Source organism: Agaricus bisporus (genome assembly GCF_000300575.1).
Source record: "Agaricus bisporus var. bisporus H97 unplaced genomic scaffold AGABI2scaffold_10, whole genome shotgun sequence".
Classification (NCBI taxonomy): Eukaryota; Fungi; Basidiomycota; class Agaricomycetes; order Agaricales; family Agaricaceae; genus Agaricus; species Agaricus bisporus.
Window position 1 is genome coordinate 818,519 of NW_006267345.1, and position 18,615 is coordinate 837,133.

The window sequence follows — 18,615 nt, forward strand, 5'->3', positions numbered from 1 at the left end:
TTACACCCGGCGGTCAGGCTGAACACAGGTTCTACCAGGTATACGTGTAGCTTCAGCTTTCTGAGTGATAGAGCCTGTAGAGGACTCGCGAGGAACGTCTATTTTTAGCGCGAGTCGAACTTGAGAGTATACGCTTACATAATGATCACACATCGATCATGTCTCCTTCCATTGAAGACCTCGCGTCGTTTCGAACCAAAAACTTCAGAGCCTCTCAAGAATTTATAGACAAGGCATCTCCTATTCTCAAGGACGTCAAGAAAGCAAAGTCGAACGACGATGGTACTCACTTCGTCGTCAGTCCCGCTACTGTAGCTTTAACTCGTAAACAGTGTGGTCAGTGGTCGAGCAACTTGGAATGGCAGCTTTGGATGTCGGTAGACTCGATATTGCCAAGGTATGTCACTTGATTTATTTTCTCTGCGCGTAATTTACTAGAAGTGTTCTAGACAGCATGGAAAGCTCTTTCCGAGCGGATAGGTCATGATTCACCACGGGTTATTTTGCTTCAAGGCCTTATAATGGAGGCGACAGAATCATTGGACACGGTTTTGCGATTTTATGAATCGGAAGCTTCAAAGAATCAACATAATCCAGTTAGTATTCTATTGTTAACTATATCGTCAGTTCTGAACGATGGTACTAGTCATTCTGGAAACGACAAATATCTGTCCTACGGCAAATGGGTAGGATAGAAGAAGCTATCAATGAATTAAGGCTCTTCTTGGACACATTTTACAATGACCTCGAAGGTTGGCTTGAATTGGCTGATATTTATTCTTCATGTTGCCAGTAAGTCATGTTCGCATATCTCGATTCTAATTCTTACCGCCTTCCAAAACCAGATATACCTCGGCTCTTCAGGCCCTTTCACATGCTTTACTACTCGCGCCGCAAAATCCGTTTACATTCCTCCAATTTGCCGAGACTGCGTTCAGCGCTGGAGACATACAGTTGGCACTCAAGAACTTCCTTATTGTGATTGACATGAGTGTCAGTGACATCTCAGCTCCTCAGGATCAAACCCCTGTCGGATTTAGCGTCCGAGCGTGGTGGGGAGTCAAGCTCGTGAGTTGCTCTCCTGAATCACACATATCCTTTTTTGAACGGCTCAATACATCCTATTCTCAGTGTGCCCGTCGTTTGATACATCCTCCTGCTGGAACATCCAACGAGTCTCCGTCTAAGACCCCTGTGCCTAAAAACATCAAGTTGATAGATCAATTAGCAACGGAGCGAGTGTTGACGGCTTATAGTGGTGAACGTGGCATCCACAATCGAGAGGTTGTGTCCCGATGGATGACATCAAATTAATTAATTCTCTCCGGTCCGGACTGATCTCGTCATTTGTTATTATTACCTACATACTGTCCCATGACTTGTTTTATTCGGCCGCTGCCTCGAGACACGAGATGCACAGAACCTTGGCAAACAAATGTCAGGCTAAACCCAACATGTGCGCTTCTTACCACAGTGCTGGAAACGGCTTCGGATGCTGGGGGAAAAGGAGAGAGTGAAAAGAAGGGACAAATGGAGCCTTTAGAGTTTTTTGTGCTATTGTGATAGTCGTCATGCATATTGAGAGAAAAAGGAATTCATTGTTCTGGATGTCATGTCCTGACTCTTCCCTGTCGCCTTTCAGGGTGGAGAATTTCAATAGAGTGCGGTGTCAACACGGCAATATCATTGACTTGACTGATCACGTGCAGGAATATCACTCCATAAATGCAAAGCGCAAACTCATACACCCTCGACTCTGCACTCATGTCAGACGCGTTCCGCAGGTTGTCTGTTGCCTTCAAGCTGGGCAAGAACAAGGTTCTAAAACCTATGGATTCCTCAACTACGCTTGCCGATTTTCTTGTTGCTTCTAAGCAAGAATACTTGAAAGCTATCCAGGAGACTCCCAGCAGAGGCGAGGAATGGACGGTCGTGATGGGTAACGAGGCTTGTGGCAAGTACCTGAACTCCTTTCTCGCAAATTAATGATTAAACTTGTTTTCACAGATTTGGATACTATGGCGAGCTCTATTGCTTATGCATGGGTCGAATCGGAGGTTCACAAGCGACCAACTGTGCCGCTGATACCCAGAAACAGTGATGACCTTGACTTGCGTGCAGAAAATGTTTTTGCTCTCAAGCAAGCGGGTCTTTCTAAACCCCAAGATCAACTTCTCTTCATCTCGGACATACCCCAGCTTCAAAGCCCGAGTACCCCATTTCCGTCTCACCGACTCGCCCTCGTGGACCACAATAAAATCAAGGAACGTTACCTCCTTAATAATCCTGATGCTCGTGTTGTCGCAGTTGTCGATCACCGAGAAGATGAAGGTCTCTATAAGGACTCTGCCAACCCTCGTATTGTTCTTCCTTGTGGGAGCTGCTGTTCCCATATCACGACTAAGATCTTGCCTAAACCCGACAACCCATCAGGTGTCCAAGTACCTCGAGAACTCGCAACTTTACTACTTTGCGGTATCGTTATCGACACCGATGGTTTACGTCCTGGAGGCAAAGCGCTTCAACTTGATAGGGATGCTGCCGCAATCCTCCTTCCTCTTTCGACTTACGGCCAAACCATTACTCCTAGCCTTCTTACCAGCTTGAAAACCGGAGCGATGCCTAATGGTAACGCTGTCTACGATGAAAAATCCATCAAAGACCTTGCGGCCACACTCTCCACCAAGAAAAAGGACATCTCGCACTTCGGCACGCGTGATCTCTTGCGAAGAGATTACAAACAGTATGACTATCGTGTTGATTGGTTAACCGGAAGTCCTACCATTCGCGTTGGTTTGACTACCATTCCTCTCCCTCTCAAGACTTGGGCAAAAGAGGGTAAAGTGGAAAAGGAGATCCTTTCCTGGATGAAAAGTCGTGGTTTACATGTATACGGGGGTATCACATCATTCAAAGACAAGTCGAGTAAGAAGAAAGAGAATGATGGCAAGGGGAAATCTCGGCGGGAGCAAGTTTGGATGTTCGTTGACCCTGCTGTATTCAAGGAGGAGAATCAAGCTTATACGAACGATGGCAAGACGATTGATGTTGATAAGCTCGCGGAACGTATTTTCTCACGTTTGGAAGCGGACGAATCTCTCAAACTAGAGAAACATAAACACGTAGAGTTGAATAAGAATGGAGGTCTACCAGAAGGCGTGAAGATGAAGGTATACCACCAAACAGACCCAAAGGCGACGAGGAAGTATACGGCTCCCCTCATACAGAAGATTCTGACAGAACCTGTGGATGCATCGGATGCGACCCCGAACGACGAGTCGTCTCGGCGTAATGGACAGGCGACAACAGACCCTACCGAGACCAAGTTATGATGGACAGACGTTTAGGACATTGGCACAAAGAGTTAATATTAGATACCCTGCATAGTGTCGCCTTGTTTACTCGTCTTACATACACTTGGCACACTTCTAACTCTTTCTTTTTCCGTTTGATACAATTGGGTACATACATGGGGCTAACATTACATCATGCAAATTCGTTGCTACATCAATAAGGTTATGTCGGGTAAATGCTGAGAGGGAAAGACTACAAAAAAAAATAGCTGGTACAAGGAGGTTATAAGAAAAGACGAAACATAAAGAAAAAATGAATTTAGATGGGAGACGAGACGCCAACGTATAAGTGTCACAACGCTCGGCCGATGATCACAAATTCTTCATCTCCCAGCATATCTCGAGTGGGGTTTTCGGCCGTTTCGTACACCGCGGGAAGGACATCAGGAGAACTTTTGGCAGTCGTAAAAGATGCCCAACTATCTCGTTTCCCAGCATCATTGTTCCCAGCGGCCATTGTCATGAATTTCTGGAGATCCCAGTCATCCAATAAACCACTTCCGGCGGAATGGAATAAGTCGAATATTTGAGGAGATTGTGAACGGTCGAGTGGGGTAGGACTCGTATTGGAAGATGCTCGGAGAATATCGTTATCTTTGTGAGAAGAACTTTCTGCTCGGTGTTTTGTTGGTGAAACGGGTAACGAGGGTGATGATGGTGATGATGATGGGTCTAGGAGCGATGTCATAGCAGTATTCACACTCTCTGTCGCGCTCATCGTGCCTTCCTCGTCCGTCACATCACTTCCACTAGAATACTGCCTCGATAGCAGCCTGGGTATATCCGAGTCACTCTTCATGTTCATCAACTCTTTTGCATATGGAGCAAAATCATTCTTTACGCTGGGCGTTCTCAAGAGTCGTCTCCTGCTTCTCCGCAGAGCAGAAGTTCGCGAAACCGTTCGTATGTCTGCCGATCTTACGGGACTTGATGTGATAGGCGAAGAAGGGTGGTCGGATAAGACAGGAATTTTGGGGTCCGAGGAGGTCAGGGACGATAATTTGTCTGGCGTTAATAAGGCGGGAGGGGAAGATACTACCCGAGGTTTTCGTGGTTTGCTTGTGAATATGGCGCTATCGTCTAAGTCGACGCGTATCGTTTCTCGGGAAGCTTCAGGGATGATGGATAGGTATCTTTTCTTGGGGACCTGTGGATAGGATGATGGTATTGGTGACGATATCTTGGTACGAGTACCGAATAACTGGGATGTAGGAGGGATTTCGTTTGAAGGTGAAGGCTTGGGGACATGTGAAAGGAAGGGCCTGAAGAGTATACTGCCTGATGATGCTCTTCGCTTGGTTTTGTCGTCCTGCAGATCATTTCGGACATTCCGACTCGGAGAAGGTGATCGCACTGTTTTGCGACGCTCCCCGGGTCCAGAATGTGTTCTATAATATTTGATGTAACCTCCGAGTGCGATAGGAGGAAACGGCACATCAAGAGCATCGCCAGTTAAGTGACATAGCTGTGGTGGGATTTCCTGGGTGTTGAGGCCAGTGCGATTTGACAGTGGAGGCGAGTCTTGGCTCGAGCTGCGCCTAATCTTAGCGTTGTACACTTTAGCGAATGATGCCATCGCTGAGAGCTGAGCGCGCGGTGGGGAAATAGACTTGTATTGGTGACACCTTGGAGGATGAAGACGTGGCCAAAAGCTGAGAAGGTCTATGACGGGAAGAGAAGGGAGTATGAAAGTATGGGTGGGAGGGTACTTGTATTTAAAACCAGTGGGGGAAATTGACCGCTGACACGTAGACGTTGATTTGAGTGTGATTGGAGTTCCAAGGAAGGTTAGAAGGAAAAGCTACGAGTTCGACAATTCAAAGCATGTGCGTCGTTGCGACGTGACCTCGAGCTGCCATATGCGCTGTCGATTTCTATCTTGTTATCCTGGCCGTTTATATATCCGTCATTAATCAGATGGTGACTGTTTTAGGCAGGTGTGGCACAGGGACCGCTGAACAGCCAAGAGATTGTGGTAAGTATCTCAGGAGTAACCCCGGGTCCAGGCGGCAGCGTTTCGTATCGGATCCCGTTTAAAGGCAATCATGTCGGGCAGGGCGGTACCCGTCCCAGTGTCGAGTTATACCAGCCACCTCTGCCCAAGGCTCTCCCTACATCAACGCATGTGAATCACACGTTTGCTGGAGTCACGAAGTCTCATGTGTACATGTGGGAGAGACACTTACACGGATTGGGCTCGAGAAATGGACAATAAGTTCTCAACACTGGAGATTACAGTCCAATCGCAGCCGCCTAATCACAAGCCTCGATCAAATCTCAACCTGCTCCTGGGAAAATACTCCGTTTCTCAAAATTGCAAACCCCAATAATTGATCCGGCGGCCACATTCGTACGCCTGATGATGGTACAATATAGCTGATTAGCACGCCATTTCCTCCCTGGCAGGCAAGGGAGACAGTGGAAATACGCCACTAGCGACTAACGTATCCCGTCAGTACAAATGGGTAAATAGCATTTCCAATAAACGCGTCTACATTACACTTATCCAATACCAGAAACACGATTCGGAATTTGCTCCACAGTCGTTCTCAGTATGAGTGGGCCAAGCCGTCATAAGAGTCGAACTACCGCGCAAAGTCCGAGGAAACAACACAAACGAATTTGGCAAGAAGCAGCGTCGCGCAGTCGAAGCCAGTGCGACAAGAATGTCGCCGGGTCCAAGATGTACATGCAAAGCTCATATTAGTTTTGTCAAAGGTTGATAAATGTCAAGGTTGCTTACGACACAAAGTTCGAAGGTAATGCTGGCGTTGATAATGGCTGAAAATACACCCTGGGCAATTACTTGCGGAAGACGATATCGTATAGCGCCTTCAAGAACTTGCTCTATCACCTGTCTATCTCTTGAGGGGACATCCACCGTGTCGCGAGTAGCTTTGAATCGAGTAGCTTCACGCACATAAGCGGCTCTAAGTTAAAAATAAGGCGACAAGTCAGTAGCAGTCATCTAGTCGATACAAAGTGATAATCAACGTTTCAAAGCTGTGCTCGTTTCGGAGGCTATTTATATTGAATTCATTCACTGACCTTTTTGCAAGCAACAGCAACAGCTGTTCATCCACGGCATCGATACCCTGTCGTACTTCAGCTAAACTTGAACAGCATTTTTTACCCCCGTCGTCTTCCATTCGTGGTTCGTCCCAAGATACCGTTCGATTTCCCCCTGAAGCATGTATAATCGGCGAAGGCTCTCCATAGCACTTTTGCGCATAGTCGCTGTCGAGATGATGGCTGTTCCGGCCGTAAACCTGTTGCCGAAATCCTGAAATGTGGGGCTGTTGAGTTCTTGCGATGGAAATAGAGCTGTCTCGCTTGTTAATAGATCCGTTGTCGGCAAGGCCCATGGATAAAGAGCAGTTTATGGGCGATATTGATAAGAAGGTAGGGAGAAGAATGATAATGAGCTTAAGAAGTTGCATTGTTGACTGCACTTGGCAAGCTAGGTGATTGACAGGGTTGTTTACTGAAATGAGGAAATGAGGTAATTGAGCAAACCTCCTGCTGTACCGGCCGCGAGTCTGCGACTGTATGAGTATCTACCACTTACCACTTATTTAGGTACCTGAATTATCTGAATATAAAAGTACTTATCCTGGTTAAACCGATTTCTGGGCTACGTATCAAACCATTGCGGATAATCTTTCGCCGAAAGGAAGTTCCACTGATCTGCTCCCGGTTCTGCAATCTTGTATTGAGAAGAAATTGTTACCAAACTACACTCCACTTCTCCAACCTGTCTTCATATCGGATGTAGTCAACGAGATTACTTATGTTTATCATACATGCTACATGTTTCAGGCTCACGCTGAGACAAAAACTGTACACCCGACGTCAACGAGACTTTTTACAGTGCGTAATACTTACGCACACTACAACACTTTTTTGGTTACAGTAAATGACTGTTCTTTCGAGCGCTGATGAGGAAGTGTGGGCGTCAATTTATGTTTATGTACTTGCATTTATGTTGTTTAAGTGCATCGCATTTGTATTGATCTATTTTCGTGCTACACCCCCGCCTCGTGCGGGCAGACAAACAATGTCCAAACAACTTCTTGTACGTTTTTAAGCTGCAAGCCCTGCAACCAACGTTGTTTTGTTGTTTCGTACCCGACTCAAAGTTCGACTTCCAAATTCCAACATGAAGTTCGCGTATGTGTCAATAATATCTACTGTCCTATGTGCCACGTTTGTGGGCGTCGGGGCGAGTCCTTCCATTTTCCCTCCTCATGTTGGCAGTCTACTCGGTAAGCGATATCAACCAACGCGCACTGCGAATAATTTTCGTAATTACCGATTTTTTGCACAGGTTCTATCCCCAATGTCCTTAACCCCGAAGCTCATATCAAGAAGGTCTGGCAAGAGGTAGAGAGAAAAGGCCCTCAGATAGCCGACCAACTTCTGGGTCAAATAACCCAAGCACACGCCGACGTTACGCCCATTGTCAATGAGTTTAAGGATTCCATCAGCAAGGCCATTAGTCAGGCCCGTAAGACTCACGATGAAATACAAGAAGCGATAGCCGGGAAGGGTGTCACGATTACGGAGATATCAACATTACTTTCCCGAGAAGTAGAAAAGATTTACAAAGATTTGAAGGACGAAGTGGACGATCCCTTGTCTGATGACCGTGACCAACGGTCAAGGGCACCAAGGGATCGTGCACAACTCGTCTCTCAAATCATGGAAAAAGTTGGTATAGCATATGCTGTCGTCTTGACTGGTGTAGGCGTCCCTAGGGAAGTTGCAGAAACTCAATTCAATGACTTTTCCTCCACGATTACGCCGGTCATCCTCATTTCTGGTGAGCTCTTCGGTCTTTTGTTTCTTGTAATCCTTAAGTTAATATTCTATCATATCGCTATAGGCAAAATCGTTGACAAGTATCCTTTCCTTCTCGATATCATGATCTTTGTTATGTCGATGTTACTCCTCCCACACTTATCCATATTGCGGCCCATACTTATTTTATTCGGCTTTGGTCCTTTGGGTCCAATCAAAGGTGATTTATTTCCGTTGCAGCCTCCCCACCTTCTTACATGGATCGTTCGCAGGTTCTATTGCCGCATGGGCACAACGGATGTTCTGGGGTGGCGCTGTCGCGTCAGGTAGCTGGTTTGCCATTCTGCAACGACTCGGGATGACTGCAACAGGAAGTGCAATTGGAAATTTACTCGCTAGTGCGGGATTACTGCAATGTTTGGTCGTGGAACCCAAGGTCAACAAGACCTATGAAAACTGGTTTTAGTAGCTTAGTATCCTTTCTTCGAATTTTTTTTGGTTCCACCCTTATACTGCAATCCTAGCTTGTAATAAGTATTACGGCTTATTTATTTGAACGTTCAGCACTCCGTCTTCAATCAGTGTTATCCCGGTTCCCATACCTATTTTCCTCCCTCTCTTTTTCTTTTTTTTCATTTGATAGAAACTTGCCATTGAGTTTTCCGTCACCGGCCAGGTGAAAATGGCGCAAACTACACCGGCAGCGTAGGTTAGCGTAAATTGGCGTTCGGCATGGCCTCAAATAGGGTGATGCCGGTCTCGGCGACCACATTTTGATCGCTGATGAGGAGGTGTGGGTGTCAATTTATGTTTATGTACTTGCATTTATATTATTTATGTGCAGCGCATTTATTTTCGTGCTACACCCCGCCTCGTGCGAGGTGGACAAACAATGTCCAAACAATTCTTATGAGACGAAAATTTTAAGCTGCAATCAACTTGAACGTTGTTTCGTTGTTTCATACTTACCCGACTCAAAGTTCGACTCTCAAATTCAGAAACATGAAATTCTTGTATGTGTTCATAATATCTAATGTCCTATGTGCCACATTTATGGGTGTCGGGGCGGATCCTTCTATTTTCCCTCCTCATATTGACAGTTTACTCAGTAAGTGATATCAACCAACGCGCACTGGGAACAATTTCAGTAAATGCTGATCTTTTACACAGGTTCTATCCCCAACTTGAATGTCCTTAACCCTGAAACTCATCTCAAGAAGGTCTGGCAAGAGGTAGAGAAAAAAGGCCCTCAGATAGCTGAACAACTTCTGGGTCAAATAACCAAAATCCACGCCGACGTTGCGCCCGTTGTCGATGAGTTCAAGGATTCCATCAGCAAAGCCATTAGTCAGGCCCGTAAGACTCACAATGAAATACAAGAAGCGATAGCCGGGAAGGGCATCACGATTACAGAGATATCAACGTTACTTTCCCGAGAAGTAGAAAAGATTTACAAAGATTCGAAGGACGAAGTGGACGATCCCTTGTCTGATGACCGTGATCAACGGTCAAGGGCACCAAGGGATCGTGCACGACTCGTCTCTCGAATCATGGAAAAAGTTGGGATAGCTTATATTCTCGTTTTGACTCGTGTAGGTGTCCCTCGAGAAATTGCAGGAAGTCAATTCAATGGCTTTTCCTCGACGATTACACCCGTCCTCCTCCTTGCTGGTGAGCTCTTCGATCGTTTATATTTCATCACCTTATTTTAATATGTCACTGTGTCGCGGTAGGCAAAATCATTGACAAGTACCCTTTCCTTCTCAATATCATTATCTTTGTTGTGTCGATGTCTCTCCTCCCAAACCTACCTTTACTGGGGCCCATACTTCGTTCATTCGGCTTTGGTCCACTGGGCCCAATCAAAGGTGATTTGTTTCTCGTTGTAACCTGACTATACTCTTACTCCAGTCATTCCCAGGTTCTATAGCTGCTTGTGCACAACGAACGTTCTGGGGTGGCGCTGTCGCGCCAGGTAGCTGGTTTGCCATCCTGCAACGACTCGGGATGACTGCAACAGGAAGTGCAATCGGAAAATTACTCGCTAGCGCGGGAATTACTGCTATGTTTGGACGTAAAACCCAAGGTCAACAAGCCCTATGAAATCTGGTTTTTGTAGCCTGGTATCCTTCTTACGGATTTTTTTGGTCCGGGGGGGATATACTACATCTCACTCTACAATTTTTGTTCTGCAATCCTAGCTTGTAACACACTTGAATGTTCAGCACTCCGTCTTCAGTCAGCTTTATTCCGGTCCCCGTACCTTTATCCCTCCTTCTCTTTTTCTTTTTTCATTTGATAGGAAATTTTACCGACGAGTTGTCTGTCACTTAGTGTCAAGTAGTCAAAAGATTGGGAGCGGCGTGTATCATACTCTCCTTGAAGCAACTGAAAGCATATAATGACAACATGGTATCGAAAATATCAAAGAGTACAACAAGAATAGAAGTAAACAAAAACATGCATTAATAAATTAGTATTCAATGCACGAAACGCAAAAAGAGCATATTATCTGATAAATTAAGAGTCATCTTGCGACATCATCTCCAACGTAGCAAGCATGGCATTACGCTACACAACCACCATAATCAGAATCAGAATTCACCAAAGTCATGTAGAACTCACGTCAGCATCCAGATGATTATACGCGTCCAATAGTGAAGCTGGATACGACAGAGGGCGACTTGACACTCTATCTGATGAAGGTGATAACTCCCTCTCCAATCTCGACATCCTCGTCACTGGAACCCTTGGTGAGAGAATATGAGCACCAGTGGCTGAAGGGTAAGATTGATATTCAGGACTGCCCGGTAGCCCGATGATAGAATGTGATCTCTTGACGCGGTTATCACCTCCAAGAGACATCCCAAGTGACTGATATAGCTCTTCTTGAGCATGTATCATTGCCCGCACCTCTGTACCAGGTGTCCCATCATCTGTTGAGACCATCTGCTTTCATGTTTTAGTTACGACAATACGAGTTGCGCAGATTGATACACACCGTTGTCCTTCGCGTCGGGAATTCAGTGGAAATAGCCGTAGGACGCCTTCTTGGTAGTGGAGGTACAGGAGGAATACTAAAACCAGAACTCGTTCCCGGAGCTCCTCCAAACATACTTCCACGGGTCCCGAAGCTACTCCACGATGACCGAAAACTAAGGCGTCCGGACATCCTATTCGACCTAGAATACCTGACACTCGATTTCCTACTCATAGTCGACGCAGTCGCTCTCTTTTTCTCCGACTCCGGGCTAGAATGTAAGTCATTTATGTGGTTTTGATAAGCCGTTTGTTGAGACGACGATGCTTGTAGAGGTAAAACTTGAGGTAGATTATTCGCCGTGGGTTTACCAGTCTTCAATTCTTTAAGCGACCAAATTTCCTCTTCCATATCCCCCACCTGTCTCTGCAACTCCTGCGTTTGTGCCAACTGCTCTAGAAAACTCGCATTGAGCTTCCTCAACGCCATCGACAACGCACTCGCAGAATGAACCTCCACCAACTTCTCAATCTGAGCATGTTGCTGATCAAGCACATGCAATTGCTCAGTTAACACGTTCAATTGCTGCACCGTGTCTTTTAACTCCTCTACCGTCCTCTGCGAACTAACACTGTCGCTCGCAATTTGATGGTCGAGTTTCGAGAATAACAACTTGCTAGTACGCGTCAAAGATTGATATTTGTTCTTTATCTCCGATTTCTGCATTTCCAGTCTTTGCAAGTCTTGAGGAATCTCATTGTCCAACGTATCCAGTCGCAACAGTCTGATATTTGATGCCTCTGCAGATTGTTTGATCGCTCGCGAAACAACAGCCTGCAATTGCGAAGAAGTAAACGTCCACTTGGCCTGGTCTATTGTCAACCCACGATAGGGCATTGGAGGGACGTCAAAGTTGGGGGTTACGGGAGAACGGGGGATGGTATTGTTGCTCATCGCTTCACTCGAAGAGGGTCCAGGATCCAAAGAGTCATTAGGAAGAGCTTTCGGCTCAAGTAAAGGTGTCGCGGAAAGGTTTCGCGTTGAAGTCGTAGCCGCGTTCGACGATGAACCTGCACCTGGTGAAGACGAAGCATTTCTATTTTTTCCTGGACCAGGAAGGTTCGACACAGGTCGTCTGGGCCCTCCCGGCCTCTGACGCACTCTTCGATCTCTATCTCTGATTGAGGCCTTCCTACCCAACGATGGGCTCTCATTACTTGAATCGAAAGCAGCCGGAGGCGTGAGTTGTGAGCTGCTATCACCAATGTATTGTTGTTCATCGTTTGAGTTGCTAAGACTTGGAGTAACCGAAGGGGGGCGATTGTGATCAATGGTATCATATGGAGGTGGTGAATCAAAGTTCTGACTAGTTTCTGAGATGCGTCGTAGGGAGCGTCCAAGGTAAGGGAAAGAAGGAATGGGAGTACGCTCTCCTGCTGGAGGAGTAATTACGACAGGAGGCGATGCTTGTACATAATGATTGTGAGATGATGGTATAGTAGAAGTCCATGGATTAGGATGAAGAGAGTTGGTTTGGGTATTCACAGAAGCCGAAAATTCATGTGCTGATCCAGCATTATTAGACAAGGGAGAGTGGCTTCTGGCCAACGTTGCTGTGAGAGGTGGAGAATGTGATGTGTTGTCCGGAATAGGATGACCAAGTGTTGGCGACGAGGTTCTAGACCAAGGAGAAGCTATTGCGGCTTCAATAACAGCAAGACCAGTATTTGGCTCGTCATGAGAAGGTCGAGACTCTTCATTGGATACTGAATACATAGAAACGCTGCTGACCGGTGATGTTTCCGTAGGCCTCGAGGAAGGAGCTTGAACTATTTGCACAACCCCTTCTTCTGCTGTAACGTCGCGATCATTTGTAGCGACAGGCACTCCGGGCTGCGGCAGCATCCTTCTAACTATACTCGACTGCCGTGAGTGCCCCGCCTGGACCATTGATGTCGCTCTCCCTAACATTTCTTGATCAGAACCTGCGTGCGGCCCGCTTGTGTGAGATGTGAAAGAAACATGCATCGGCGTCTGCGATAAATGCGATGCTTGTTGTCCCTCTATTACTCCTTGAACCATCCCAGGCGAATATATTCCAGAAGACCAATTTGGACTGAGCACATTAGGCGTCTCCGGAAACGTCTGCTGCATTTGTTGTGCTTCAAGACCACTGTCTTCAGTCAAAGCCATCTCAGATGAATCCCCCGGGAACGGGGTGACAATCTTGTAGATATTGTAATCTTTTGAATCGCGAGTGATTTTGATCGGGCCTGGTGAGCTACCTGCCCGTAATCGTCCCCCTACTACACGGCCCGCTGGTGGTGACTGTGATACCCGACGTCCCGATATGCCACCACTAACATTGTTGTCTAGGCTCGTTGGCGGCAGGGGCGAATTCGGATCAGAAGATGCCTATGAATAGTTTTAATAGAATACTCTCAATATCAATGGTATCATGTCGTTGTACTTACTTGAATAGATCGTCGATGTGAGCTTGAGTTTCGGGCGATAACAGCACCGTCTGATGGCCTGCGCACGGAACTGAGGTCCATTCTCCCTAGATGCCAAACCTATCAAGATCTATTATGTAAGAGATGACGCAGACGCGGACTTGCCATTGAGAGTTCCCGACAGCGGAGATATCGCCCGAGTAGTTGAAGTTCTTCGCTGAGATAAGCGTCGACTGTCTGGCGACGACAATTGGGAGCTGGATTCCTCAGTGATAGGAGAAAATACGGGAGCGAAAGTCCTTTGCATCTCGGACGCGTAGTACTCTTCCACATCCAATTCGTTGGGGTCGTTGTTCGACGTGGTCGATACAGCAGGAGGATTGTCATTCCGTGGAAAGGGTTGTGAGTGACTGGATGATTCTGGGGGCAAAGTGGTGGAAATTTCTGCTTGAGGAGCAGAAGATTCAACGGGTAATTGTTCTGATGAAGGTATCGGAGGAGTACTCTCCGTGTTTATAGCGTTGGTAGATGGGGTCGAAGGTGCTTCAGATATACGTGATATTCGTCGCAATGCCTGTGTATCCACTCTCTCCACCTCGCGAGAGAAGTCGCTAAAGCTGCTTGGCCGCGACTTTGAATCGCCAGATCCATCCTTCGATGAAACCAGGCTACTCGTACTGGAGTGCCTTCTCAAATTATGATTCTTCTTCAGCTCAAGGCTAGAAGCCCGTGGTGCCCGAGGTGGCACGTAAACCTTGTCAGCATTCGCCGGAATGGGCGGTGCATCGGAACCAACAGCAAAATTGTCACTCAATCCGCTCATAGGCTGATCTTTCCAATATGGTGGATTCATTGATGGATGGTCTCCACGAGGCAATGTGGCTGAGTCCGCACGGGCGAGACCTCCGAAACCGCTTCTATATCTCGATGACCGTGAATCACTTGACAAAATGAAGCTGTTTCCCAAAAGCGCGCGGGCGATGGTTTGTCCAGAAACAGCGGATGACTCGATGGATGAGACCTCGGAAAGAGGGCGGGATTTGGCCTCTCCGGAACGAATGAGCTGGACTTGGGAACCATGCATATGATAATTGGGTACTTTGATGGGAGCAAGAGGGTTTCGCTTCATGGGCGAGGACGAAGGTGGCTCTACCATCTAGTATATCCTCGTTCAACCGCCGGCAATTAGATGATAGATGCATCCATACCTTGTTTGATGGGGGTGATATACCGAGAATCGTCGACGCCTGCTGGCATAGTAAGCGTCATTTTTAATCGGACACGTATGTGAACACCCACATCCATAGCTTTCAAATCATCCAACACATCATCTTCGGACGTAGTTATGTCAATGTCATCCTCCTCATCAACAGCAGCCGGGGCTTTGTTGATAGCAGCACGCTGTATATCTGCAAATCCAACGGTGCTGTTCCTGCCACCTGGTATCCTATTATTGACCGTTCCCTTGCCTTTTTCTCGTGGAGATGTCGGGCAATCAATGAAGCGAGTCTGAAACCAGTCCGAGTCGAAGGGTTCGGAAGAAAGGTCGATGTCGATTTGAACCGGACGAGTAGGAGGCGCGAGGGATGTGGAAGATGCGGCTGGAGGCGGCGAAGGTGGCGAAGGTGTTGGGTGACGTGGGGAGGGAGACTTGGATGGTGGCGTCGGTGTAGGCCCTAAGGAGGAGGTTCTGTCGTTTATGTCGAGGATGTCTGGCGAGGCATAGGGATGGGGAGAACTCGTATTAAGATTATCGAATCGACTGGAAGGAAATGGCGTCCTGTTGGAAACAATCGACTTCCACTTGGGTGCCTTTGGCCTGATGAATGAGAGGGACGGCATCGGAAGATGTTTATCAGGCACCAGCAAGTATGCACGTCGACAGAGGCTCAGAATGGACACAACCCGGGAACGGACTTCGGGAAACCTGGGAGAGAGGAATATAGCTGCCTTGGATGGCAACGCCTACTTGACATCATTTCGCATATTTGGCGATGTATCACCTGCATCATGTTCATCTCTCCATCACACAGCACCGCAGCGCTAACTTTATCCTACAGCCTTGGGCGCCTAGTTGTTTTCGGAACAAAACGCGTCACTTGTGGAAACACAAAACCCTGTGTGAACAAGCATCAGGCTGTGTGATACAAAACATTTAAAGAATAGGATCTTGTAACACACGGACAAGCATTGCCATAAGCGAATATTTGGGAATCTTCTGAGCGTGGCGACCAGATGGCGGGTTTGATGGCAGTGAATGCAGGGCAAACCGAGTTATCACCGCATATTTGTCTTTGTTTGCGGGGTAAGTTAAATCATGCCCATTGTCGACCTCAACGCATTCTTGGAAAGGGCAAACAGCAAGAACGACCCTTTCGATTATTTGATAATTGGTGGGGGTACAGCCGGTTTAATCATTGCACACCGGTAATTATATCAATTATGTGGATGGCTGCCACTGATTAACATCATGAAACGGAAATCAGATTGGCACAAAACCTCAGTCACGTCACTGTTGGAGTCATCGAGGCTGGTACATATCATGGCTCAGGCAGTGTACCGGTCATTGATACACCTGGTTCGTATACGAGATCACATCCCCACTTTCAGTACTAACTCTCCGCAGGTTTATTTGGTCGTTCGCTGAATAACCCTTTATATGACTGGGCCTTGAAAACGGAACCTCAAGTAAACGCAAATAACCGCACGCTGGTTTTACCTCGAGGGAAAGGCCTTGGAGGATCCAGTCTCATAAATTACCTTGGCTATACGCGACCTTCGAAAGGCGAATACGATGCCCTAGAAACCACCTTTAACAATCACGGCTGGAACTGGGATGAACTTATAAAGCATATGAAGGTAGGACAACTTCGACCCACCATTAATAATACACAGATTAACAGCAATGAAGAGCGAACATTTCCAAGAAAAGGGAAATGAATGGTTGGGAAGCGACTCGTCTCATGTTCACGAACCACATGAGCAGATAAAATTAACACTCCCACCAGTATGGCCACCCACCAGCTCTGAAGCAGGGGAAGAAACTCTAAGTTTGCACGAGTTAACTTTCCAAACGATGGACAACATCGGTATCCCGCCAAACCCGAACCCTGTATATCCATTTACTCGCTCTAATATCTTGATGACCACTCACAAACATCGATAGACGAATGGAAATAATATCGGTTATGCAAGACCTCTCATCTGTGCGGATCCAAAATCAGGCATTAGATCTTCCTCAGTTTCGGGTTATCTGGAGCCAATTCTCAAGTCCTGCACCAATCTCCTGGTCCTGATAGACGCATCCGTCACACGAGTCCTCTTTGATCGTTCCGACTCTATCAGAAAACCTAGAGCTGTCGGTGTTGAATTTCGCGTCTCGGGCCACGACAATAACTTCCAAATTCAAAATGTCCGACGCGAAGTCATTCTTTCTGCAGGTAAGTCCACGTTCAGATTGAGTGTTTGACAAATAAGTGCATTGCCACAGGATCACTCAAAACACCCGATATCCTCGAACACTCCGGAATCGGTGATCCGAGAATCTTGCAGCAAAATGGAATCAATTGTATCGCCGAACTTCCAGGGGTCGGAAGCAATTTCCGTGAGTATCTTTCACGCTCTCCCTCTCTATTGTCCATTGATTTGCCCACCCTCGCCGGAATTTTTTTTTTCAAGAGGATCATCCCGCCGTTCCTATGATCTTTGAAGTAGATCCCAAATACCCCACACTGGAACTTCTTTTGGATCCTGAGGAATTTGAAAAACATCAGAAACTCTTGTACGTTACACGGTGACCCACCGTCATTTCGTTTTTCCGTTTCCGAATATTGATCCCCTTCTTATTCACCATAATCCGTAGTACCGAGAAACAAGAAGGCATCCTCGCAGGTGGCCTTTCATTTTCCTTGACATTCCTCCCTCTTCATCACATTTCCGATATCACAAAAACACCGTCTAATATCATCCTCGACAAAATTCAAACCGAAACCGAGAAATACGTCGAGACTTCAAACTTCTCGGAAGAACTTCGACAAGGTTATGAAAAACAATGTCAACTGCAGATGAAATGGCTCAAAGACCCTCGTCAAGCTCAGATCGAGTAAGTAAATAATACTCTCTCCTAAACCCCAATTCATGATCAATCCGTACATCAGGATTGTATGCGCCGCTGGTTTCGTCGGACCAAATAAAGTTTCACAAACCGGAAGCAAGAAGCGTCACCTCACTCTTACTGCAACTCTCATGCATCCATTCTCCCGTGGCACCGTTCATCATCATACTGCAATACCCGATTCAAACGAGACTTTCCCTCCCAACAACGCCTTTGAACCCAAAATCAACCCAAGACTCATCTCACATCCCACAGATTACACACTTCTCATGAAAGGAGTCGAATGCATTCTCCGACTCACACAAACCGAACCTTTGAAAAGCGCCATTAGGGGATACGCTTCACCTTCCGAGTTATCCACAATCGATCTTGATAAACTTTTTAAATCCATCGAAGAAGGACAAGAAGATCATGAATCAAAATCGCGTCTAGAAGAGATACTCAATTCACATATTAAGAATGTAGTGAGGACGGTCCATCATCCTATAGGTACGGCTGCGATGATGTCGAAGGAAGATGGTGGCGTAGTAGATGAACAGCTAAGAGTTTATGGCGTTGACGGCTTAAGAGTGGTCCGCTTTCATTTGACTATGATACCCCTATCGTCACTGACTTTTTTTATAAAAAGGCTGATCTATCCATTCTTCCTTTCGTACGTCACTTCTCAAGTATAGTATACTAAATCACCCTCATCCGTCTTTTACCTTATAGGAAGTCTCGACACATACGGTCTCAACGGCGTTTGCCATCGGTGAAATGGTTTGTTTCAACCGGCTGTCGGATGAATTGTCTACTTATTTGTTCGTCTCCCACAGGCATCTGACATTTTGATCAAGGCGTACGGTAACCATTGAAGAGACACAATTAAAGGTTGATGGACATCATTGGGAACATGCATGAAAACGGGAATGATCA

At 46.5% G+C, this 18,615-nt stretch overlaps 6 protein-coding genes across 6 annotated transcripts; 4 read left to right on the top strand and 2 right to left on the bottom strand.

Annotated features, from left to right (window-relative positions):
- Positions 1–158: 158 nt before the first annotated feature.
- AGABI2DRAFT_145494 (hypothetical protein) lies at positions 159–1,314 on the top strand (the record flags this gene model as incomplete). The annotated part of the gene is made up of 7 exons (XM_006455238.1): positions 159–282; positions 333–397; positions 450–596; positions 647–792; positions 846–993; positions 1,018–1,068; positions 1,132–1,314. The coding sequence occupies 7 exons, from the start codon at positions 159–161 to the stop codon at positions 1,312–1,314; spliced, it is 864 nt and encodes a 287-aa protein (XP_006455301.1).
- Positions 1,315–1,762: 448 nt separating this feature from the next.
- Positions 1,763–5,246, top strand: AGABI2DRAFT_180435 (hypothetical protein; the record flags this gene model as incomplete). Its single annotated transcript, XM_006455239.1, has 2 exons — positions 1,763–1,954; positions 2,008–5,246. Coding segments are annotated over 2 exons (1,517 nt in total), but the record flags the coding sequence as incomplete, so codon positions are not given.
- Positions 5,247–6,051: 805 nt separating this feature from the next.
- Positions 6,052–6,749, bottom strand: AGABI2DRAFT_209733 (hypothetical protein; the record flags this gene model as incomplete). The annotated part of the gene is made up of 2 exons (XM_006455240.1): positions 6,402–6,749; positions 6,052–6,283 (listed from the first exon to the last, which is right to left on the bottom strand). Exons 1-2 carry the CDS (start codon positions 6,716–6,718, stop codon positions 6,052–6,054), a joined length of 549 nt encoding a protein of 182 aa, XP_006455303.1. The 5' UTR covers positions 6,719–6,749.
- A 729-nt stretch (positions 6,750–7,478) lies between these two features.
- AGABI2DRAFT_138528 (hypothetical protein) lies at positions 7,479–10,391 on the top strand. The gene is made up of 5 exons (XM_006455241.1): positions 7,479–7,618; positions 7,681–8,175; positions 8,239–8,373; positions 10,075–10,304; positions 10,333–10,391. Exons 1-4 carry the CDS (start codon positions 7,513–7,515, stop codon positions 10,254–10,256), a joined length of 918 nt encoding a protein of 305 aa, XP_006455304.1. The 5' UTR covers positions 7,479–7,512; the 3' UTR covers positions 10,257–10,304; positions 10,333–10,391.
- A 282-nt stretch (positions 10,392–10,673) lies between these two features.
- Positions 10,674–15,428, bottom strand: AGABI2DRAFT_121235 (hypothetical protein; the record flags this gene model as incomplete). The annotated part of the gene is made up of 7 exons (XM_006455242.1): positions 10,674–10,724; positions 10,779–11,102; positions 11,155–13,548; positions 13,608–13,677; positions 13,748–14,742; positions 14,795–14,833; positions 14,886–15,428. The coding sequence occupies 7 exons, from the start codon at positions 15,426–15,428 to the stop codon at positions 10,674–10,676; spliced, it is 4,416 nt and encodes a 1,471-aa protein (XP_006455305.1).
- A 475-nt stretch (positions 15,429–15,903) lies between these two features.
- Positions 15,904–18,554, top strand: AGABI2DRAFT_121236 (hypothetical protein; the record flags this gene model as incomplete). Its single annotated transcript, XM_006455243.1, has 12 exons — positions 15,904–16,013; positions 16,073–16,164; positions 16,213–16,445; positions 16,498–16,698; positions 16,753–17,026; positions 17,077–17,190; positions 17,265–17,367; positions 17,449–17,688; positions 17,744–18,272; positions 18,329–18,352; positions 18,412–18,459; positions 18,516–18,554. 12 exons carry the CDS (start codon positions 15,904–15,906, stop codon positions 18,552–18,554), a joined length of 2,007 nt encoding a protein of 668 aa, XP_006455306.1.
- Positions 18,555–18,615: the final 61 nt, after the last annotated feature.